The sequence below is a fragment of the Micromonas pusilla genome (genome assembly GCF_000151265.4).
Source record: "Micromonas pusilla CCMP1545 genomic scaffold MICPUCscaffold_4, whole genome shotgun sequence".
NCBI lineage: Eukaryota > Viridiplantae > Chlorophyta > Mamiellophyceae > Mamiellales > Mamiellaceae > Micromonas > Micromonas pusilla.
Genome location: NW_003315885.1, coordinates 1,562,303 through 1,583,730, shown reverse-complemented (window position 1 = coordinate 1,583,730; position 21,428 = coordinate 1,562,303). Strand labels below are relative to the sequence as shown.

The 21,428-nt window shown below is 66.3% G+C and overlaps 12 protein-coding genes across 12 annotated transcripts in view; 5 read left to right on the top strand and 7 right to left on the bottom strand.

Moving 5' to 3' along the window:
• NIA1 (NADH nitrate reductase) overlaps positions 1–1,347 on the top strand; it is a gene marked incomplete at its 5' end in the record, with an annotated part of 4,121 nt that extends 2,774 nt beyond the window's left edge. The window contains one exon of the mRNA XM_003058275.1: positions 421–1,347. Within this exon, the coding sequence (XP_003058321.1) occupies positions 421–1,284 (864 nt within the window). The 3' untranslated portion in view covers positions 1,285–1,347. The remainder of the gene's footprint in view (positions 1–420) is intronic.
• A 4-nt stretch (positions 1,348–1,351) lies between these two features.
• On the bottom strand, positions 1,352–3,386 carry NRT2.1 (major facilitator superfamily). Its single transcript, XM_003057896.1, has 2 exons — positions 3,300–3,386; positions 1,352–3,088 (listed from the first exon to the last, which is right to left on the bottom strand). The coding sequence occupies exons 1-2, from the start codon at positions 3,350–3,352 to the stop codon at positions 1,636–1,638; spliced, it is 1,506 nt and encodes a 501-aa protein (XP_003057942.1). The 5' UTR covers positions 3,353–3,386; the 3' UTR covers positions 1,352–1,635.
• Positions 3,387–3,676: 290 nt separating this feature from the next.
• On the top strand, positions 3,677–4,590 carry NAR2.1 (nitrate high-affinity transporter accessory protein). The gene has a single exon (XM_003058274.1). The coding sequence runs from the start codon at positions 3,725–3,727 to the stop codon at positions 4,364–4,366; it is 642 nt and encodes a 213-aa protein (XP_003058320.1). The 5' UTR covers positions 3,677–3,724; the 3' UTR covers positions 4,367–4,590.
• NII (nitrite reductase fusion with b5r chloroplast precursor) lies at positions 4,563–7,977 on the bottom strand (the record flags this gene model as incomplete). Its single annotated transcript, XM_003057895.1, has 3 exons — positions 4,563–5,127; positions 5,337–7,815; positions 7,915–7,977. The coding sequence occupies 3 exons, from the start codon at positions 7,975–7,977 to the stop codon at positions 4,655–4,657; spliced, it is 3,015 nt and encodes a 1,004-aa protein (XP_003057941.1). The 3' UTR covers positions 4,563–4,654.
• A 451-nt stretch (positions 7,978–8,428) lies between these two features.
• Positions 8,429–9,801, top strand: Nar1 (formate-nitrite transporter family; the record flags this gene model as incomplete). The annotated part of the gene is made up of 2 exons (XM_003058273.1): positions 8,429–8,794; positions 8,992–9,801. The coding sequence occupies 2 exons, from the start codon at positions 8,429–8,431 to the stop codon at positions 9,799–9,801; spliced, it is 1,176 nt and encodes a 391-aa protein (XP_003058319.1).
• A 187-nt stretch (positions 9,802–9,988) lies between these two features.
• Positions 9,989–11,586, bottom strand: CNX2 (molybdopterin synthase CNX2; the record flags this gene model as incomplete). Its single annotated transcript, XM_003057894.1, has 2 exons — positions 10,781–11,586; positions 9,989–10,541 (listed from the first exon to the last, which is right to left on the bottom strand). Exons 1-2 carry the CDS (start codon positions 11,560–11,562, stop codon positions 9,989–9,991), a joined length of 1,335 nt encoding a protein of 444 aa, XP_003057940.1. The 5' UTR covers positions 11,563–11,586.
• A 323-nt stretch (positions 11,587–11,909) lies between these two features.
• MICPUCDRAFT_39559 (nit2-like protein 3) lies at positions 11,910–13,818 on the top strand (the record flags this gene model as incomplete). The annotated part of the gene is made up of 2 exons (XM_003058272.1): positions 11,910–12,682; positions 13,362–13,818. 2 exons carry the CDS (start codon positions 11,910–11,912, stop codon positions 13,816–13,818), a joined length of 1,230 nt encoding a protein of 409 aa, XP_003058318.1.
• Positions 13,819–14,268: 450 nt separating this feature from the next.
• Positions 14,269–15,939, bottom strand: MICPUCDRAFT_57676 (uncharacterized protein; the record flags this gene model as incomplete). Its single annotated transcript, XM_003057893.1, has 1 exon — positions 14,269–15,939. The coding sequence occupies one exon, from the start codon at positions 15,937–15,939 to the stop codon at positions 14,269–14,271; it is 1,671 nt and encodes a 556-aa protein (XP_003057939.1).
• Positions 15,940–16,153: 214 nt separating this feature from the next.
• On the top strand, positions 16,154–17,053 carry MICPUCDRAFT_57675 (uncharacterized protein; the record flags this gene model as incomplete). Its single annotated transcript, XM_003058271.1, has 1 exon — positions 16,154–17,053. The coding sequence occupies one exon, from the start codon at positions 16,154–16,156 to the stop codon at positions 17,051–17,053; it is 900 nt and encodes a 299-aa protein (XP_003058317.1).
• A 123-nt stretch (positions 17,054–17,176) lies between these two features.
• On the bottom strand, positions 17,177–17,629 carry MICPUCDRAFT_57674 (uncharacterized protein; the record flags this gene model as incomplete). The annotated part of the gene is made up of 1 exon (XM_003057892.1): positions 17,177–17,629. One exon carries the CDS (start codon positions 17,627–17,629, stop codon positions 17,177–17,179), a length of 453 nt encoding a protein of 150 aa, XP_003057938.1.
• Positions 17,630–17,777: 148 nt separating this feature from the next.
• Positions 17,778–18,629, bottom strand: MICPUCDRAFT_57673 (uncharacterized protein; the record flags this gene model as incomplete). Its single annotated transcript, XM_003057891.1, has 2 exons — positions 17,778–18,285; positions 18,391–18,629. The coding sequence occupies 2 exons, from the start codon at positions 18,627–18,629 to the stop codon at positions 17,778–17,780; spliced, it is 747 nt and encodes a 248-aa protein (XP_003057937.1).
• Positions 18,630–19,058: 429 nt separating this feature from the next.
• On the bottom strand, positions 19,059–20,768 carry SBP2 (secis-binding protein 2; the record flags this gene model as incomplete). Its single annotated transcript, XM_003057890.1, has 1 exon — positions 19,059–20,768. The coding sequence occupies one exon, from the start codon at positions 20,766–20,768 to the stop codon at positions 19,059–19,061; it is 1,710 nt and encodes a 569-aa protein (XP_003057936.1).
• Positions 20,769–21,428: the final 660 nt, after the last annotated feature.

Here is a 21,428-nt window from a genome sequence, read left to right as displayed (position 1 = left end):
CGGTCGACTCTGAGGATCCCCATCGAGAAACACGACTCGGAGGACGACGCGTGGATTCTCGTGAAGGATAAGGTGTACGACTGCACGGCGTACATCGCGAGCGGCGCGCACCCCGGCGGGAACGCGAGCATCGTCATGAACGCGGGCACGGACAGCACGGAAGACTTCGAGGCGGTGCACAGCGCGAAAGCGTGGAAACAGCTCGACCCGTTTTTGATCGGGTACCTGGACCCCGCGGACAACCCCGACGCCACGATCGCGGACGTCACGATCGCTCCGGCGTCGGATCCCGCCGTCGTCGCGAAGCCGCCGCCGCCTTCTACGCCGCCGCCGGTCGCAGGACCGGTGAACCTTCTCCAGTTCGCGCTCGCGAACCCGGAGATGTACGGCGAGGGGACGCTGGTCGGCGAGGCCGCGGAGGCGGCGGCCTTCGACCGCATGTGGGCGGGCGCGCGGAACGACGCGGGCGACGCCCCGCGCGCGCTCGATCCGAAAAAGTGGCTTCAGCTCCGCTGCGACGCGAAGGTGCCGCTGTCGCACGATACGATCTTACTGCGCCTCGCGCTCGAGACGCCGATGCACCAGTGCGGTCTCCCCGTGGGGTATCATCTGTACTTGCGAGGCGTCTCGCCCGCCACCGGGAAAAAAGTCATGCGCGCGTACACGCCGAGTTCGCTCAACGGCACGCTCGGCGCCGTGGAGTTCGTGATCAAGATTTACTTCCCGAACGACAACCCGATGTTCCCAGAGGGCGGGCAGTTGACGCGGTACCTGAACAGCGTCAACGTGGGGGACTTCGTGGAGGTGAAAGGGCCGATGGGGCACATTCAGTACCACGGGCGCGGGATGCTCACGGTGGACAAGACGACGATCAAAGTGGACCGAATGACGATGATCGGCGGCGGCACCGGCGTCGCGCCGATGCTCCAGATGATCATCGCGGTGCTCTCGAACCCAGACGACGAGACGAAGATTAAGTTTTTATTCGGGAACAAGTCCGAGAAGGACATTCTCCTGCGGTACACGCTCGACCGGCTGCGCCGCGAGCACCCCGATCGTTTCGAAATCGCGTACACGATTTCAAAGGCGGAGACGACGGCGTGGACGGGGTTGACGGGGCGCGTAAACAAAGCCATGATCAAGGAGCACTGCTTCGCCGCGGACGAGAGTGGGGCGCTGAGGACGGTGGCGCTTCTGTGCGGGCCGCCGTCGATGGAGGAGGACACGGCGATTCCCGCTCTGAAGGAGCTCGGATACGCGGCGGAGGACATCGTTCGGTACTAGTAGCTACGAAGGCCCAGAGAGGAACAAAAGTGCACTATTCTTATACAAAGTACCTGACGGAAATATCAATAGTACATCGCTCGTGAAACTGTCTGTCACTCGCGCGCGCGCTCGAAGTACACACGAGGCGCGGCGACGTGCGCGGCGTAGTGAACACATGACGTGAGCGCTTAATGTACAATAAAAAATCAACTCTACAGTGGGCAAATGGTGAGCGCGTCGCAAGTCTCCGCTCGCGCGCGCGCGTTTTATTTTTTATTCGCCGCCGCGTCTCCGCGGAAGTCGTCGAAAGAATCGTCGAAAGAATCGTCAACCGAATCTAGCAAACCGGCAGGTTTGGCCCGTCCGCATTTACACCTTCGTCGCCGTCGCGGACACCACGTCATCGCGGTACCTGCGCGGGCGCTCGTTGTGGCAGTTGTCGCAGAACTTCTGCACCGGGACCGCGAGGCCTTCTTTGATTTCCTCCTCGGTGAAGTCGTTCTTGATGTAGTAATCCTCCTCCGAGATGTTCGGATTTCCGGGGAAGAACATGGAGCCCCACATCGGGAAGTGAATCGGGATGACGAGTAAAGTGACGCAAATGATCGCGATGCCCATGTACATGATGCCATCGTACGTTTCGATGCTCGCGGACGTGAAGAACAGCGCCATGCAGATCGTCGAGCCGGCGTTCCCGCCGGCGCCGATGTATCCGGACGCGACGCCGAGCGCCCTGCGAGTGATGAAAGGCACGACGCCGTAGGACGCGCCCTCCGCGGCTTGGACGGAGATGGAGAAACAGACCATCCAGAAGATGGTCAAGCCGAGGCTGTCCTTCGCGAGGGCCATCATGATGCAGAGGAATCCCTCGAAGGTTTGGATCAACCAGAGACACCAGAGACGGCCGCGCATGCCGAAGCGTTTGGACGCCTGGTCGGACGCGAACCCGCCGAGAGAGCGCGCGAAGAGGTTCATGAGGCCGTAGCACGACGCGAGCGTGCCCGCGGTGGTGAGGGAGAGTTCGAACTGATCAAAAAGGTACCCGGCGACGATGTTGTTCATCGTGAGCTCGACGCCGAAGCAGAAGCCGTACGTCGCGACCATGCACCACATGCGGTAGTTTTTCGCGCCGAGGAGCTGCACCTTGAACGGGTCCTTCTTCTCGATCTGACCGGAGTCGTGGAGGAACTTGTACTGCCCGTCCGGGAGGTCTTGACCGAACCACATCACGGCCATTCCCACGAGCGTGTGCAAGAGACCGGGGACGATGTACGCCCACCTCCACGCGGTGAACGTCCGGCCTTCGGTGCCGGCGAGCATGCCGAGGTAGATGACCGGCATCATGAATTGCGTGACGCCGCCGCCGAGGTTGCCCCAGCCCGCGGCGGTCGCGTTCGCGATGCCGACGCACTTGCCGTTGAACATGCAGGACATCCAGAACTGGCACGCGACGAACGTCGCGAGGCCTAACCCGATGCCGAGGCGGCAGACGAGGAACCCGGCCGCGGTTTGCACGAAGCTCATGCAAAAGCAGAACGGCGCGGTGACCATGAGTACGATGGCGAGGCCGTACCGGGGGCCGACGGCATCGCAGACGGAGCCCATGATGACTCGAGCGCCGATCGTGCCCGTGACCGCGGCGAGGCCCGCGGTGCCGAGGTCAGGTTTCGTCATCCCGAGGTCGTCGCGGATGATCGCCGCCAGCGGCGCCGCCGCGAACGTGGAGACGAACGAGACGAAGAATCCCAACCACGACATGTGGAAGGACGCATGATGCGGGTGGTTGAAGGAGAAGATGTTCAAGGATTTCGCCTTGTGCTCGCTGCGAAGGGAAGGGAGCGGACGACGACCTCGGGAGTGAGCACGCGGTCGTTCACGGGGAGGATCGGCGGGAGGAAGAGGACGCGCGCGGCGACGAACCGCGCGGGCGTCGTCTCGCGAGCACCCCGGATCGCGACGTTCTCGGAGCCGCGCGACGCGCTCGGCGCGCGTCGCGCGAGGGATCGGAAACGCGCGGGGGATGCGGCGCGCACCTGTCCACGGGGATCGTGAACGTCGGCTCGGGGAGGCCGGTGAGTTTCGGCATGTTTCCTTCGGCGTGCGGTGCGTCGCAGCGCGCGAGAAAGAGTGATGGCGCTTCCGAGAGGACCGCGCGAGGCGTCTTCTCGGGAAATTTCGCCATCTCGAAAAGTGGTGAAAAGGCGCACACAGGCAAACAGTCAGTTTTTCGTCGCATTCAAAAAAAAACCAAAACTCAGTCGCTTCAGTACGGTCGCCGTTTCGCTCAAGAGGCGGCGTTTCAGCTGAATCGACCTTTGAAACGTCCTTTCGTGACCGCGGCGGGGGCGGCCTTTCGCGCAGTTTTCGCCGGTTCTCGGTCTCAACGACGTGAACGCGCGCAGAAATCACCGCGCGCAACGCCCGCGTCGCCGCGTCGTTTCCATCCAGCATCCTCACGATGAACAAGTTCGTCCTCGCCATCGCGGCGCTCCTCGCGTTCGCCGTGAACTCCGCTTCCGCGGCGACGAAATACTCCGCGCTCACCAAGCTCTCGACCGTCACCCTCGACGTCGGTGGCGCGGGGACCGGATCGACGGACTGCGGCGCCACGCAGCTCGCGGGCGCGCACTCGGACACCATCACCGTCGCCTGGACCGGCTTCACGTCCAACTCCGAGGCGAGCCTCACGATCAAGATGTGCTACACCGACGACATGATCGTGAACCGGCCGTGGAGGAAGTACGTCGACGCCGTCGACAAGAACAAGCAGTGCTGGCAGATCCCCGAGATGACGAAAACGCTGCACTCCGGCATCGCGACCGCGGACGGCAGCAAGACCATCACGATCCCGACCAACACCCCCGCGAGCACGTACTACTTCCAGGTCATCGGCGTCGACGCCAGCGGGGGCTACGTGTCCTACGGCGAGTCCAGCACGAACTCGTGCAAGCTGACGACGAAGTCCTACGACAACACCCCGGCCACGCTCGTCGGGACGCACGCCACGCTCACGGTGATCTCCATCATCGCGCTCGGCGTGACGTACGCCGTCGATCTGAGGAAGCAGCAGGCGACGTACGCGCCGTACGTGTCCAAGTGAACGCGCGTTCGCGACGAATCGAGAGGGAGGGAACTCTCTTCTTAAGGCGGCTTGTACATCAATCATCACGGCGCGTGTTGTTCGCTCCCGGTCGTCGGCGAACGCACGTTGACGCGCGAACGAACGCGTTCAAGCGGCGGAGGCTCGCGCGCGGTGGGTCGTCTGTCTTTGGCGCGATATTTATTGATATTGTAGTATCCAATGCATTCATTCATTTTCATTTCAACACTCGCGCGCGTCGCAAAAAACATATCGGGATTCCGCCCGCGCGCCGCCGCTTAAAATTAATTAAAACTCCAAGTACGCGTCTTTCCCGAACCCCAAGCTCTCCAACGCGGGCCTCACCGCCTTTTCCATCATCGCCGGCGGACCGCACATTAGCACCTGCGTCTTCCCTCCGTTCGCCTTCGGCAGATGCGCGTCGATCATCTTCGCGTCCACGAACCCCACGGACCCGTCCCAGTCGTCCGCGGCGTCTCCGGGGTCGTCCACGGCGTAGTGCACGGAAAAATTTGCGTGCGCCTCCGCGAGCTCGTCCAGATCCGCCTTCAGGAGGACGTCCGCGGGCGTCTTGTTCGCGAAGATCAGCGACACCCGCGTCGTGTCCCCGACGTCTTTGAACACCTGTCGGATGACCTGCAGCATCGGCGTGATCCCGGTCCCGCCGGCGATCATCCCGAGATGCGTCACGTCCTTTCGCACCTCCGCGTCGCCCGTCGCGGCGTCGACGACGGTGAACTCGCCGCGGTCGGTGTACGTCACTGAGGGGCGAGGGTGGGTCCCATACGAGCGACGATATCGGGGTGGCGTTCAAAGGCGTCAGTGGCGGAGTTGAAAGGCGTCGAGGGGTGTCGGGATTGAAACCGGGGGACCCTGGGCGGAGAGATGCGCCGGGAAGTAAAGTCCTTAAGGATCGGCGTTCACCACGCCGACGCGGTCGTATGGGGACCAGTGTGATAACAGAACGCACCCGAGCCGACGGGCCCCTCGAACGTCATCTCGTCCCCCGGTTTCAACGCGTCCAGCTTTCGCGTCATCACGCCCTGGTCGTACACCTTGACGCAAAAGTCCACGAACCCGAGGTCGTCGTCGGACGTGATCGGCGTGTACGGTCGCGTCACGACGTCGCCGGTGACGGCGTCCGCGAACGACACGCGGACGTGCTGCCCCACGGGAAGACCGAGGACGTGTTTCTCCGACGGCAGCGCGAATCGAAGCACGCGCGCGTCCGCGGAGACGTCCGTCTTCGAGATGAGTTTCAGGGCCACCGCGGCGCCGGGACCGGGCAGCGCGAGGAGCGTCCCGGGCGGATACGTCTTCACTGGGCGCGAAGACACCGGGTCGGAGGTCTCTTTCATCGCGGTGAACTTAGACTTCTCCGCGGAGCACGCCGGACAGACGAAGTCGTCGCTCAGCTCCGCGAACGGCTTGGTCTCCTGGTAGATGTACCCGCACGCGGTGCATATGTGCGTCGCTTTACCCATCGCCTTCGGCGTGCCCTTCGTGTACTGCGCGGACTTGTTGATCTTCCACCTCGACGCGTTGCCCGGGTTCGCGGTCGGCGTCGCCTTGCGGATCGCGCCGAAGCGTTCGACGCAAATGTCTTCCAGCACGCGCGGGAGGTCCGCGCACGCGACTTTCTCCATCTCCGGGTGTTCCTTCAGATGCCCGCCGGGGCCGACGGTGCCGCCGAGGAAGATATTCACGCCGTCGACCATGCCCTTCTCCCCGGTCGGGTTCTTCATCTGGCATCCCATCAGACCGATGTCCGCAACTTGCACGGGCGCGCACGAGTTCGGGCACCCGGTCCAGATCATCCGCAGGTCGCCGTTTGGAAAGTCCAACGTCGACTCCAAGTGTTCCGCGACGGCGTACGCCTCCTTCTTCGTCTCGATCTGCGCGAACCCGCAGAACTGTCGTCCCGTGCACGCGACCATCCCGGCGACGACCTTGCCCGGGAACGGCGTGTAACGCTTCAGTAACGGTTCCTCGAGGAGGGCGTCGACTTTATCCTCCGGGACGTTCGGGATGATGAAATTCTGCTCCACGGTGAGTCGAACGTCCCCGGTGCCGTACGTCTCCACGAGGTCCGCCAGCTCTTCCAAGTCCTCGGCTTGCAGGCGCCCGCCGGGGACGCACGCGCCGACCCATTTCAATCCAGCCTGCTTCTGCTGATGCACGCCGAGGTACGACCGCCGCTCGATCGGCGAGTCCTCGATCAAATCTTTCGGCGCCGCGTCCGCGAGCCTCTCGCCCGGCATCCGCGACTTGACCTCGGCTTTGAACTTTTCCAGACCCATCTCCTCCACGAGCCACATCATGCGGCACTTCTGCCGGTTCCCTCGGTGCCCGTAATCGCGAAACGTCGTCAGCACCGCGTGCGTCATCGCGACGACGTCGCTCTCGGGGACCCACGCGTTCAGGGGCACCGCCTCCGCGGCTCTCGACGCCGAGATGAACCCGCCCACGAGCGCGTTGAACCCGAAGACGCCCTCCGCGTTCACCGCGGGAATGAACGCGAGGTCGTTGATGTCCGGGTGCTCGTAAAAGTCCGGCCCGCCGACGACGCAGACGTTCCACTTCCTCGGGAGGTTCGCGATGAGCGCGTTCCCTCGCCCGCCGCCGGTGACATAATCTTGAAGCGCGCGAGTGATGGGCCGCGTGTCCACGATCTCGTGCGGATCGAACCCCGCGAGAGGGTTCCCCGTCGCGTTCCGCACGTTGTCCAGACCGCTCTGCAGCGAGCACAGACCGACGTCCGCGCAGCCTTTGAGCACCTCCGGCGCGTCCTTGAGCTGCAGCCCGCGGAGTTGAAAGTTTTGCCGCGTCGTGATGTCCGCGCAGCCGTCCTCGCCGCACGACGCCACCACGCGCGCGAGGTGGCGCACTTGCGCGGCGGACACGACGCCGTTCGGGATCTTCATGCGCATCATGTACCTGCCGTAGTGGTTTTTCCGTCGGTGGAACAGACCCGCCCACTTGTAGCGCTGATCGACCTCGTCCGGGTCGTTCATCGCTTCGTCCCAGGCGGCGAAGTCCGCGGCGGACGCGGCGGCGGCGGCTTCCAAGCCGGCCATGTGGATCGTCTCCTTCATCGGATCTTTCGCGAGCTTCAGGCGCTCGAACGGGTTCGTCGGCTTTTGGAACGCTTCCTTCACGACGTAGTACCCGTCCGCGTCTTTCATCACGTGCGCGTCTTCTCTCACGATCTCGGGGAGGCCGTACTTCGCCATCGTCTCCTCGTTGAACGCGGCGAGCTCGTCCTTCGACGCGGGGCCCGGCATCGCGACGCGATCCGACCCTCGCGGCTCCGCGACGGCGCTCGCCCTGACCCTGCGCGCCGCCATCGTTCCCGCGAGGACGCCCGCGACGGCGACGCCCGCGCCCGTGGTCAGAGGCGACATCGTGTTCGGCGGAGGCGCGGCCGGGGAGGGCGCGCGGACGGCGACCTGCGAGGAGGGACGCGGGACGGCGGAGGCGAGACGATGAGATCGACGACGACGCGACGCGCGGGGGCGACGGGGACGAGGGTCGTCGACGCGACGCGCCTGCGCGGTGACGTTCGCGGGGTTTCCCGCGGGTAGGAGCGAATGCGCGGGGATCGACTGCATCCTCGCCGGCGTGTGCGAACGGCGCGGCGTGTGTGTGTGTGTGTGTGGCGCGCGTTCTGTCGGACTTTCTTCCGACGCGAGAGTCGCGAGAGTCGCGAGTTCAAGCAGAGACTCGCGCCTCGCGGCGACGCGCCGATAAAATCCGCCGCGCGCGTGACCGAATGCGCGTCCGAGCGGAATTTAAATGATTAAAAAGCCAAACTGCGCTCCGTACGAAACTACAACTACGCGTAAATTCACTGATAATAAAACGTCTCGGACGTTTCGTCGCGGTCCGCGACTCTGCGAAACGACAGCGACGGAGGCGACGCTTCGAATTCTGAAGAGGCGACTCACCGCGCGCGAGTTGAAATAAAATAAAGAATAAACCTTATTTTTAAATCACGCCGCGAATTCCTGACCGGAAATCATGTGAAGAATCATAAAATGAATTGCCAAAAAACGTTTCCGTATGACGTCGTGGTTGGAAGGTCCAGTCGCGAGCTGTCGCTGTCGAGACCGACCGCGCGCGACTCGTCGCGAACAGAAAGGACTCGCGCCGCGACGGTTCGCGCGGAGAACCCGCCGCACCCGCGCGCGCTCGATGGCCGCCGCAACGTTTTCCGCGACGCTCGTGACCGCACCGCGCGACGTCGCCGTCCGCGCGTCCTCCGCGCGCGCGGTCGTCCTCGCGCGAGCGTCCCGACGTCACCATCGCGCGTCCCGAGGCGTCGTCGTCGTCGCCCCATCGTCGCGCTCGACCGCGAGCGCGCGGCCCACCGCGGTCGCGGCCGCGGCGCCCGCGGGAGACGCGCTGCCCCCCACCGCGGTGTTCGACGTGCGTCTCCCCTCCTTCGTCCCCTCCCTCGTCGAGCCCGCTCTCGCGGACGACTGGACGCGCCGCGTCGCGCGCTCCGCGAGAAGGCGCCGATCCGAGCCGATCTCCCACCCTCCCTCTCCCTCGCGTCTGACCGAACCAACCCGCCCAAATTCCCGTTCGCTTCGAAACGCACACAACGCGCGTCACAACAACAGACCGTCGTCGCGGCCGCGGAGAAGAAGGCGGCGCAAGATCCCGCGACGACGCTGCTCCTCGGCTTCTCCGCGGGCGCGCTCATCGGCATGGGCGCGCTCCTCATGTCGTGCGTCGGCGGCGCGTCCCCGGCGCTCGCGGCGTCGAACCCGGGCCTGTGTAACTTCCTCAAGGGCGCCGTCGGCCTTCCCGCGGGGCTCACGCTCGTGATACTCACCGGCGCGGAGCTCTTCACCGGGAACGTGATGACGATGACGTCCGGGGTGCTCGCCGGGAAGGTGGACGCGGCGTCGCTCGCGAGGAACTGGACGCTGTCGTACGTCGGAAATTTCGTCGGGTCGGTGGCGCTCGCGTTTCTCGCGTTTTGGGCGTGCACCGCGGCGGCGCCCGCGGCGAAAGCGGCGGTGATAGGCATCGCGACGATGAAAGCGACGCTTCCGTTCGCCGTCTCGTTCTTCAAAGGCGTTCTCTGCAACTGGCTCGTGTGTTTAGCGGTGTGGGGAACGATGGCGTCGACGTCGACGGCGGGAAAAATTCTCGCCATCTTCTGGCCCATCACCGCGTTCGTCGCGTTGGGCTTCGAACACTCGATCGCGAACATGTTCCTGATCCCTCACGGAATGTTGTGCGGCGCGGACGTCACCATCGCGCAGATGATGATGAACAACATCGTTCCGGTGACGTTAGGGAACGTCTTCGCCGCCGCGGTGTTCGTCGCGGGGTTACACTGGCGCGCCTACTCGTACGGCGGCAACGTCGCGGCGGCCGCCGCCCGCGTCGTCGCCGCCGCGCCCGAACCCGCGGCGAGGTGATGCGTTCGCGTCGGTCGCGCGAAGAGCCTACGTATTATAGGGCTATTATTCTTTTGGGACGAACGCGACGCGACGATGAAAAAACCGCCGCACCGCGCGTAGTTTAGCCCCTCTCCCGCTGTGTTATTCACGATCCTAAGGGTACCCTTCCGCGACGGACGGACTCGACGCGACGTCTCGACGCGCCTCACCCGCCAATCTTAATCATCGATCGGTTCTCCATGCTCGCAAGATTGCTCATCCCCGCGTGCGTCGCCTTCTTCCGTCGCACCGCCGCGCGGACGATATCTTCCAGCTCCTCCTCGCTCGCGCCCGCGCGCATGGCGTCCCTCAAGCTCACCTCCGCGTTACCGAACAGGCACACCTTCAAGTTGCCGTCCGCCATCACTCGCAAACGGTTGCACCCGCCGCAAAAGTGGTCCGTCATCGACGTCACGAAGCTCACCGCGCCGGCGTGGCCGTCGATCGTGAAATTCTTCGCCACCTCGCTCGGGTCCCCGAGGTCGCTCGCGCGTCGTCTCACGCTCGGGTGCGCCGCCTCGATCCTCGCCTTGGCCTCCGCGTACGACACCACCTTATTCGTCTCCCAGCGGTTCCCGTCGAACGGCATGTACTCGATGAAGCGCACGTTGATCGCGTCGTCGCGCGTCAACGCCACGAAATCTAACATCTCGTCGTCGTTCACGCCGCGCATGAGCACGACGTTCACCTTCACCGGGTCGAACCCCAACTCCAGCGCCCTCGCGATCGACCGACGGACGTGACGCAAGCCGCCCGGTCGCCGCGTCAGCGTGGCGAACTGAGGGGCGTTCCATCGTTCGAAGAAGCGACGTCGGGGTGGCGTGGAAAGGCGTCAGAAGCGGAGTCGAAAGGCGGGTGTCGATCGAGGCGTGTGCGTCGAGATTGAACGCGAGGGACCGCGGGCGGAGAGAAACACATCGCGCGCGGGAAACGTCCTTCTTAAGGGATCGACGTTCACATCGCGAACGCCGTCGTACGGGGACCGGTGCGATCGATGATACGACGCGCCTTGGCGTCGTCGAGCGTGTCCAGCGACACGTTCACGCGCGTCAGCCCCGCGCGCCTCAGCGCGCCGAGCCGGCGGTGCGTCGCGATGCCATTCGTCGTCATCGCGACGTCCTCGAGACCGTCCGCGCGCAGGTCGCTCAGCGCGGAGACGATGTCTTCCAGGTCCGCGCGAATCGTCGGCTCGCCGCCGGTGAGGCGAATCTTCGTCACGCCCGCGCGCACGAACAGGCGCGCGAGCCGGACGATCTCCTCGGACGTGAGGAGCGCCGACCTCGGCGCGAGCTCGACGCCGTCCTCGGGCATGCAGTACAGACATCGGAGGTTGCATCGCTCCGTGAGCGATATTCTGAGGTACGTGTGCGCGCGCCCGTGGGTGTCGAGGAGCATCGGTGCGACTTTTGACGCGGACGCGGACGCGCGCGCGGCGGCGGCGGCTCGCGCCGCGTCCGCGACGGCGGTCGCGACGACGTCGTCCTCCGCGCGGGCGTCGCGCTCCGGCGCGGCCGACGCCTGGGTCCGCGCGCGTCGAACCGCGGCGCTCGGGGACGCGGCGGCGCCTCGCTCCGCCGCGGCGGGCGCGGGATCCGCCGCGCGCGCGGGGCGCGCGCCCGCGGACGCGGCGTCGCGCGAGGCGAACGACGCCGCGAGCGCGACGCATCGCGCGCGGCCCCACGCGCGTTCCAGCGACGCCGCGAGGTGTCGCCCGCCGCGCGCGAGCGTCGCCGCGCGCATTCGACCTCGCCGGCGACGCGGACGGGGGCGACGGAGGGGAGGAATGAGAGTACCGTGGTGAGCACCGCGGCGACGACAACGGTCTCGGCTGCTCCGACACACCAGAGTGCAGCTGCTGACGGTGTCGTGAAGGGGCGCGAGGGGGCGTCGCTTCCGCGACCGAGGCGACGCGAACTGATTGCTCATACGGAGTACGAGTTGAAAGTAGTACGATTCGGCTCAAGGGTCGGTCGAGGGTTTCGATACCATGCACTTTTCGAGATCTTCGCCGGAAAAAGTTAGTTACCCGTCGGTCATCTCCTCGCGCGCGCGCAGCCTCGCCGACGCGGCCGCGAACGTCGCGCGCGATGCCCGCGGATCCGAACCTACCCGGCCGCGAGGACAACACGATGAGCCCGCCTCCGAGCGGCATCACGCTCCAGATGCTCGAGCGTCACTTCGACAAGAACCTCAAAGACGCGGCGCGGGATCTGGGCGTCGGGATGACGACGCTGAAGCGGACGTGTCGACACTTCGGGATCGCCAAGTGGCCGCGACGGACGCTGAAATGCAAGCGAGAGAAGCTTCAGGAGGCGCTCGAGACGCTGCGGAGCGAGGGCGCGGCCACGGCGTCGCCGGACGGACGCGTCGGCGTGACCATCGACGGAGCGTTCCACGGGGTGAACGTGTGCGCGCGCGGATTCGCGATGATCCCCGGGCGGCCGCTCGACCGAACCCCCGAGGACGACCCGAGCGCGCGCGATTCGACGCGGAAGTGGATCCGCGTGGGCGCCACGTCGCCGCGCGCCGAGGTCGCCGTGCGGCGCGAACGCGAACGCGAACGCGACGACGAGCGCCAGTACGATCGGTCGCGGCTCGGGCCGAGCGCGGACGGCGCGGCGCCCGCGCCCGCGTTCGCCGGGTTCAAGCGCACGCGAATGTCGGACACACAGTTCGCGGGCGTCGACGCGTGGGGCGCGCCGTCCCACCCCAAGGCCAAGGTCGGGGGCGACGAGGGAGGACGAGCGTCGTCGTTCGCCCATCTCTCGAGACCGGCCGCGCTCGCCGCGACGGGCGGCGTCTCTTTCGCGAACCTTCCCGACGACTCGGACGAAGAGACGTTGTCCGCGGACGAGATGAGGTGCGTTCTATACACTGGTCCCCATACGACCGCGTTCGCGTTGTGAACGCCGATCCTTAAGGACTTTGCCCGGCGTCTCTCTCCGCCCACCCCACGCTTTCAATCCCCGCCCTCGACGCCTTTCAACGCCATCTGACGCCTTTGAACTCCACCCCGCCATTCGCTTGTATAGAACGGCCCTGATGGTGAAGGGATTCGTCGACGCGGGCGGAACGCGCGGCGACGGCGACGGCGACGGCGACGGCGGGGAGGATTTCGACGCCCCGATCGATTTCCTCGACCGGAGAGACGGGTCGGGCGCGGTGGCGGTCGCGGACCGGAAGAGCCCCTCTCGCGGCGAGCCGTCGCAGCACAGCGATCGATCCAACAAGAGCGCGCAGATGGGTTTCGGCGCCGACGCCGGCGGCGGCGGCGTCGTCTTCAAGCTTCACCTCGACTCGGGCGACGTCCTTCGATTCCGAATGCTCGCGGACGAGTTCACGCTTTCGGACGTCGTCTCCCGCGCGGAGATATCCCTCCAGGGCGCGCGTAAAGCGCCCCGAGACGGCGAAACCGCGACCGCGACCGCGTCGTCTCTCGACGCGAAGACGACGCGGCTGACGTACGAGGACGACGAGGGCGACTGGTGCGTCCTCGTCGGCGACGGCGACCTGAGGGAGGCGGTGTCTCTCGCGACCAGACGCGGCGCGGCGCCGGACGCGTCGCCGCGCGCGTCGCACGTCCACCTCAAGCTCGACGGCGACCGGGGCGCCGCCGCCGCCGGCGGCGGCGGCGCCTTCGCCTTCGCCTCGACCCCGGGCGACGCGCGTCGACGGGGACGGGTCAGAGGACTCGGCGGGAGCTGGGCGTCCGCGGCGTTCGCGGTCGGCGCACACGAGACGACGTTCACGGTGAAGGCGTCGGTGGGGCGGGACGTCGTCAGGTTCACGCTGCCGCCGAGCGCGACGACGTTCGAAGACGTCGCGTCTCGGATCGAGGACTCGCTCGACGACGGGAAGCGCGTGCTTCGGTTCAAGTACGCGGACGAGAGCGACGAGACGTGCGTCCTCGCGGGGGACGCGGACTTGGACGAGTGCCGCGCCGCGCACGCGCTCGCGGGGAAATCGACGATGCGGCTGCACTGCGAGCTTCGGTGACGGGACGTCGCGACCGACTGTATAGACGTGTGCGTAGACGCGTGTACGAACGTGTAAATTAAGGTTGCGTTGAAGTATCGATCGATCGGTCACACGGTCCACTCCGTCGCGTCCTTCCACTCCACGTTGAACACCTCCCCCGTGACGTTGCTGTCCGCGAACATCGGCTAGTCGAACCCACGCGAGAAGCTCCCCGGCAGGTTCCGATCGTTCGCCTCCTCCGCATCACCTGACGACAGAACCGAACGAACGACGACGCGCGGGAGAGAACGAAGGTTTGAGACCGGCGCGGTCGCGGAGGAGCGAGCGAGGGACGCGAAGCGCATCGCCACGACACGGTCTACTACTAGAGCTACTCGAACACACGCACCCGCCGCGCCGCCGCCGGCAGAGCGTGGCGGGGCGAGGAAAAACAAACGCAGCGCCACGCCGCGCACCGCCCGCTCGCGACTACGCCTCCTCTCCTACCTCTGCAGCTACTATCCACTGCACCACACCCTCGTGCCCGCGGTACCGCGCTCGAGCTTTGCAGTCCTCCGGATTCCACGGTGCGCCGTTCGCGCGCGCCCACTGGAGCATCTCCAGGTGGCCACCTTCCGCGGCAAGAGTGCAAATCATCTCGTCCCACGGACATCCATTCGCGCGCGCCCACTGCAGCACCTCCAGGTGGCCGCCTAGCGCGGCATCGGTGCAAGTCCACTCGTCCCACGGAGCGCCGTTCGCTCGCGCCCACTGGAGCACCTCCAGGTGGCCGCCTTCCGCGGCATGGCGGCAAGTCTCCTCGTCCCAAGGAGCGCCGTTCGCGCGCGCCCACTGGAGTACCTCCATGTGGCCGCCTTCCGCGGCGTAGGCGCAAGTGTCCTCGTCCCACGGAGCGCCGTTATCTCGCGCCCACCGCAGCACCTCCAGGTGGCCGCCTTCCGCGGCCTTTGCGCAAATCTCCGAATCGTACCACGGAGCGCCGTTCGCTCGCGCCCACTGAAGCACCTCCAGGTGGCCGCCACCCGCGGCCTCGGCGCAAGTCCTCTCGCCCCACGGGCATCCGTTCGCTCGCGCCCACTGAAGCACCTCCAGGTGGCCGCCACCCGCGGCCCCGGCGCAAGTCCTCTCGCCCCACGGAGCGCCGTTCGCTCGCGCCCACTGAAGCACCTCCAGGTGGCCGCCTTCCGCGGCACCGGAGCAACTACACAGCCCTTCCTCATCGCTGGTATCCTCGTCCCACGGGCATCCGTTCGCTCGCGCCCACTGGAGCACCTCCAGGTGGCCGCCTTCCGCGGCCCCGGCGCAAGTCCACTCGTTCCACGGAGCGCCGTTTGCCCGCGCCCACTGTAGCACCTCCAGGTGGCCGCATTTCGCGGCTCCGGAGCAAGTATTCGCGTCCCACGGAGCGCCGTTCGCGCGCGCCCATTGCAGCACCTCCAGGTGGCCGCAACGCGCGGCTTCGGCGCAAGTGAGCACGTTCCACGGGCATCCGTTCGCGCGCGCCCACTGCAGCACCTCAAGGTGACCTCCTCTCGCGACCAAGGCACCGATATCCGCATTCCACGGAGCGCCGTTCGCCCGCGCCCACTGCACCATCTCAAGGTGGCCGCCTCTCGCTGCCTCGGTGCAAGTCCACTCGTCGTCCCACGGGCATCCTCGCTCCTTCGCCCACTTCGCAACCTCCACGTTCCCACCCTCCGCGATGCACGCGAACGTCTCCTCGTCCCACGGACACCCTCGCTCCTTCGCCCACGCCAGCCTCGCGATCGACCCGACGAAGTTTGGCACCAACGCGAGCTCTCTCCTCACCGCCGCGACGTCCCTCACGTCGCCGACGGGCGTTTCGAAGACGACGTCGCGCATCTTCCGGTTCACCGTCGCGAGCACCGCGAGGTCGCCGTCGTCGAGCCGCGGGAGCACGTGCGCGACGAAGACATCGGGCGCGTCCTCGACGAATCGCTCCAGGAGTGACGGCGAGCGCGCGACTTCGCGCGGCGATCCAACCTCCTCCTCGAGCGCGGCGTTCGCCCGCCGCAGCTCGTCGATGGATTTGCCGTCGACGTCGTCGTCGTCGATCGCGGGGGGCGCGACGGCGACCGCGACGCGCGCGCTTTTACTTCTGCGCCGCGGAGGCGTCATCGCGGCGTTCGCGGCAGGGGGCACGACGCAAACCCGCGGCGGTCGAGGACGTCGAACCCTCGCGGCGTTGGACGTCGCGCGACGGACGAGTGCGCTGACGTTCAGATCTGCGCCGTTCAAAAGTTCTGTTTGTCGGAAACGACAACGACATCACTCCTCGTCAGATCCAGGGCGCGCGGGGACGCGTCGCGAGGTCGACGCCGCCGCCGCGGAGATGGACGACGAGTCGGGCGCGCGCGCGCCGCGGTCGCCATCCCCGCTGGGGTACGACGATGCCACCGCGCGCCGAGCGGGAGTCGACGACGACGACGACGCGACGGCATCGTCGTCGCGACTCCAGCAGCAGAAACAGCAACACCGCGAGCTCGCGCTCGGGCACTTGCAGCGCACGGTGAACCGATTCAAGGCGCGCCTGCTCCGGTTCAACGCCGTCGACAGCGCGTCGTCGTACTTGCGCGGCCTGCTGTCCACCCCGGAGGGCACGCGGGAGGTCTACGCGCGCCTCTTGGCGAGGATAGAGACGCCGGTCTTCCTGAAGAATCTCGAGAACCGACGACGACGACGAGACGACGACGAAGACGACGACGAAGACGCGGTGGACGAAGACGACGACGACGCCCCGATCTTCGACGTGATGGACCCGAACTGGTGGGAGAACGCGACGACGACGACGACGACGACGACGACGACCGACGCCTTGGTGGAGATCCAAGACGCGGTCCCGACGACGACGAACCTGAACCTGAACGCGAACGCGACGGCGCGCGACAGCGATGAGCCCGGATGGGTCGTCGTTAGCAGAGACGACGCCGTCGACGCCGTCGCCGACTTCGTCGCCGCGTTCGTCTCGTCGCACCCGGCGGCGGCGGACTACCCCCCGGAAAAGATGCAGCGCGCGCTCGCGTCCGCGCTCAGGGATCTGCAAACGCGCGGGAACAAGACGAACGCGAGACGACTGTGGGACTGCGGCGTGGGCGTCTACCGCGGCTGCCACTGGACGTATTCCGCGGCGGCGACGGCGACGAATCCGCTCGTCGCGCAGCTCGTGCTCGGGGCGGTGTACACGTCCGCGCGCGTCGCGTGCGGCGTCGCGTCGATGTTCGTGCCGCTGTGACGACGACGACGACGACGTCGTCGTCGTGTTGTATCATCATCGCATACTGCTTCCTACTCGTGCTAGCTACTAGACGACGAACGAACGCGCGTTCGCACTGTCGTACCATTCATCCGTCAATCATCAACATCGCTTCACGAACGCGGCGGCGCTCGCGATGGCGTCGCCGCCCGCCGCCGCGACGGCGTCGAACACCTGGAACACGTGCGGCATGTCCGCCCACTCCTCGAGCTCCACGACCATCGAGCTCCTCGACGCGTTCACGACGCGCGCGAACGTTCTGCTCTCCGCGGCGAGCACCTCCGCGCCGCCGTACTGCACGAACACGGGCGGGTACGCGACGTCGGCGTCGTCCCAGACGTCGCCGCGAACGAGACACCGCGCAATCGACTCGTCGCAGACGCCGTCGACGTCGCACCCGAAGACCAAGTCCGCGACCGTCTTCAGCGAGCCCTCGACGCCGCGGAGGTAATCGAACGAGTCGCCCGAGTCCGCGTCCGACCACGCCTTGGCGGTGTCCGGGTGCTCGCGCTCCGGGTCGAGCCACGGGGACATGAGAAGCACGCCCGACGGCATTTCGTTTCGGTTTCGGTTTCGGTTTTGAGGGTCGTTCTATACGAGCGAATGTCGGGGTGAAGTTGAAAGGCGTCAGTTGGCGTTGAAAGGCGTCGAGGACGGGGATTGAAAGCAGGGGGTGGGCGAAGAGAGACGCCGGCAAAAGTCCTTAAGGATCGGCGTTCACCACGCGAACGCGGTCGTATGGGGACCAGTGTATAGAACGCACCTGATTTTCCCGCGCGCCGCCGCCGCCGTCCTCCTCCTCCCTCTTCTTCTTCGCGAGTTCGGCGATCAACCCCAGGGCGAGGTGCCCACCCGCGCTGTCGCCGCCGACGACGACGTCCTTCGGGTCCGCGCCGCCGCCGTCCGCGTCCACGAGCCACTCGTACGCGCGCGTGACCTCTCGTAACATGTCCGCGTACCGCCCCTCGTCCGGGCACAGCGAATACTCCACGCTCAACACTTTGGCATCCGCCGCCGCGCCGAGGCTCGATAACAACCGCGCGTGCGTGCCGGTGTGACAGAATATGAACGCGCCGCCGTGCATCCACATGATCGTCTTCGTGGAGGCGTACTGGGGGGGGGTGAGCCACACCGCGGGGACGCCGTTGGCGCGCACGCGTTCCGCGCGCGTGCCGCCGCGGGAAGGGTCGACGACGGAAAGGGAAAAACAACTCTCAGAAGCTTACAAAAAATAGGCACCCTCAGCTCGATGATAGATGAACGAACGCCGCGAGGAGAGAAAGGAGAAGGAGAAGGAGAAGGAGGAAAAGCCTCACGGTAACGGCGGGACGCCCACGGCCATCGCCCCCCTGAGCACTTTCACGTACGCCCCTATCGCGCGCAGCGCGCGCTCGTCTCCCGCGCGGACGCCGATCATCTCATCCTCGGTGATGGTCACCGCCTCGAGAAACCCCGCGAGGAGCTCCACCCCCACCGCGAACGGCAGCGACCACGAGTCCGGGAACGCGCCCTTCGTTCGCGACTTTCTCAGCGCGCCGCCGCCGTAGCGCGCCATGCTCGTCGCGATCGCGGCGTACCGCGTCGGGTTCACGACGCGGAGCGCGGCGAGGTACGACGCGATGGAGGAGGAGATCTCGCGCGCGGATCGCGATCGCGCGCGGGTCGCGGTCGTCGCGCTCGTGGTCGCGACGGCGGCGTCGCGCGACGGCGACGGCGCGTCGCTATCGTCGGCGGCGGCGGAGACGACGCGACGCGCGCGATCGCGGCGGTGGCGCGGGGGGGGGAGGACGGCGCGCCATCGCGCGCATGATGAGACCCCGGTCGCGGCGTGCATGCGGGAATGGCGATGAGGGTGCCGCGCTCTGTCGCTGTCGGGTGGGTTTCCGAACGTCAACAGAAACAAAACGCGAGTAACCAGACAACATTTCGTATAGACATGTTGTCTTGTATGCGATGCTACTCGTCGACGCTGTTACAGCGTCCATCATGCTTCCGCGTTCTTCGTCGTCGCCAGGAACCGCGGGACGAACAGCGCCGCGTTCGCGCTCAGACGCGGCGCCGCCGGCGGCGGAGGCGGTTCCGCCGCCGCCGCCGCCGCCGCCGCCGCCGCCGCCGCCGCCGCCAAAGCCTCCGCTCTCCCCGCGTCCGGATCCTCGCCTCGCGCTATCGCTTCCTCCCGTCTCTTATACTCCGCTCTGCACGCCGCCGCGGTCTTGATCATGCCGTGGAACATGTCCTCCGCGCCGGAGTAGTCCAACACGGCGAGCGCGGAGACGCGGACGCGCGCGCCGCCGACGATTTTACCCAATCGGTTCCTCGTCAACGCGAACACCACGGGCGTGCCGTTGTTCGTCGCTTCCTCTAAGATGGTGCCGATGACGTCGTCTAACCCCCCAGCCTGGTCCGTTTCTTCGATGTTCGGCGCGACGATGACGCACTTCGCCTTCTCGAGCTGGACGCCCTTCGTGACCTCGCGCAAGCCGAACACGAGCCGTCGTCGCATCTTGGCTTTGATCGGATCCTTAAAGTACAGACGGTCCTGGAATCGCTTCAGCTCCGCGACGCACGTCTGCGTCGCGTCGTTCAGCTCCGCGGTGATGACCTGGTTCGCGTACCGCACGGACACCGCGCCGGAGATGTACGCGTTCGACTCGTTCTTGCGCTCCTTCGGTTCGCGCGGGAGGCCGTTTTTGTTGAGACCGCCGTTTCCCGCCTTGCCCCCCCCCGGGTTCTTCGCCTCGTCGTCGCGTCGCTTCTGACACTTCGCGTGGCCTTTGCTCACGATGTGATTCTCCCACGCGTCGTCGCCGCTGCACTTGACGTCGCACAGCTCGCAGTGACGCTGCATCCCGGGCGCGGAGCCTTCCGGTCGTTTCGCGCGTTTTTTCTTCTTCGCCTCCCCGGCGATCGCCTTTTCCTCCTCCTCGCACCCTTGGAGGACGTCTTTGAACGCGCGGCCGCCCCACGCGGGCGCCGACGCGGCGAGGCCAGCCGGCTTCTTCGTCGCGTCGTCCGTCTCTGTCTCCGTCTCCGTCTTCGACGACGACGACTCCTCCATCTCCATCGACGTCTCCGACGACGCCGCGGAGTTCACGGAGTCGTGCGGACCCTCGACCTCGACTCCAGATTCGCCGCCGTCGCCGCCGCCGCCGTCGCCGCTCGACGCCGCGAGTCCTCCCCTGCTCGCGGCGTCCGTCTGCGTTCCCGTATCGAAGACGTCCTTCTCGACGACCGGCTCCTCCGTCTCGACGACCACCGATGAAGCCTCCTCGTCCTTCTTCGCGCGCTGCTCCCCGCCGTCGGCGTCGGCGTCGGCGTCGACGACGGCCTCGTCGTCCTCGCGCGCGGCGTCAGCGTCTTCGTCCTCCTCTTCCTCGTCGTCGTCCTCGATGTAAATCAAGTCCACACGAACGCCGCCGCCGGCGTCGTCGTCGCCGTCGTCGCGCCGCTGGTCTTCCTCGCCGTCGCCGCCGTCGGTAGAAGAAGCCGCAGGCGGCGGCGCGACGATGATGTTCACGTACACGCGGCCCATCTCCACGGTGACCTCGATCTTCTCCCCGTCGGACGCCCTCGAGCTCGTCGCCGCCCTCGCCTTGCGCGCCTCCAACACGATCTTCTTCAGCTTCGTCAGCCGTCTCCTCTTCTTCCCGTCCTCGCGCTCCTTACCGCGCCGTAACACCATCCCGCTGCTCATGGCCTGCGTGGGTGAAGCGATCGGTCAGTTGAACGTCTTACCGGTCAAACGTTGAAAGGGAAGCGCGGGTGAAGAGTGACGACGGGAAAAGTCCTCAAGGATCGGCGTGCACCACGCGAACGGGGTCGTATGGGAAGCAGTCTCACCTGGTTCGGATTCCTCATCATCACGCCGCCCGTCTTGATTCTGCCGCCGCGCTCCGCCTCCGCGGCTTGCTTCTCGCGTCGCTCCTTTTTCGACGGCGCCGCCTGCCGGATGTACGCCGACAGCGAGTTCGCGATCGACGTCGCGGTCTCGTTCTCTTTCGGCGCTCGCAGAATCTCCCCGAGGTTAACCGGCGTGATGTGCCGCTCCGTCTTCGTCTTCTCGCTCCCGTCGCCCGGGACGCGCACGCCGGCGGCGAGTAACCCCGCTTCGATCGCCTTCGCCTCGTTCGAGTTTAACCCGAAATGATTCGCCGCGAGGTGCTGCTCCAGCGGACCGTACGCCTTGAACGTCTTCGTGCACACCAAGCATCGGATCTTCCCGAACTGATCGATCTTCGACAGGCGCGCGTTGGCGGCGAGCTGCGCGGGGGAAATCTTCGGAATCTTCGGCGGCGGCGGTCTCCCGGCGCCCTCGACCACCTCCCACGTCTTCTCGTCGCGTCCGAGATCGCCG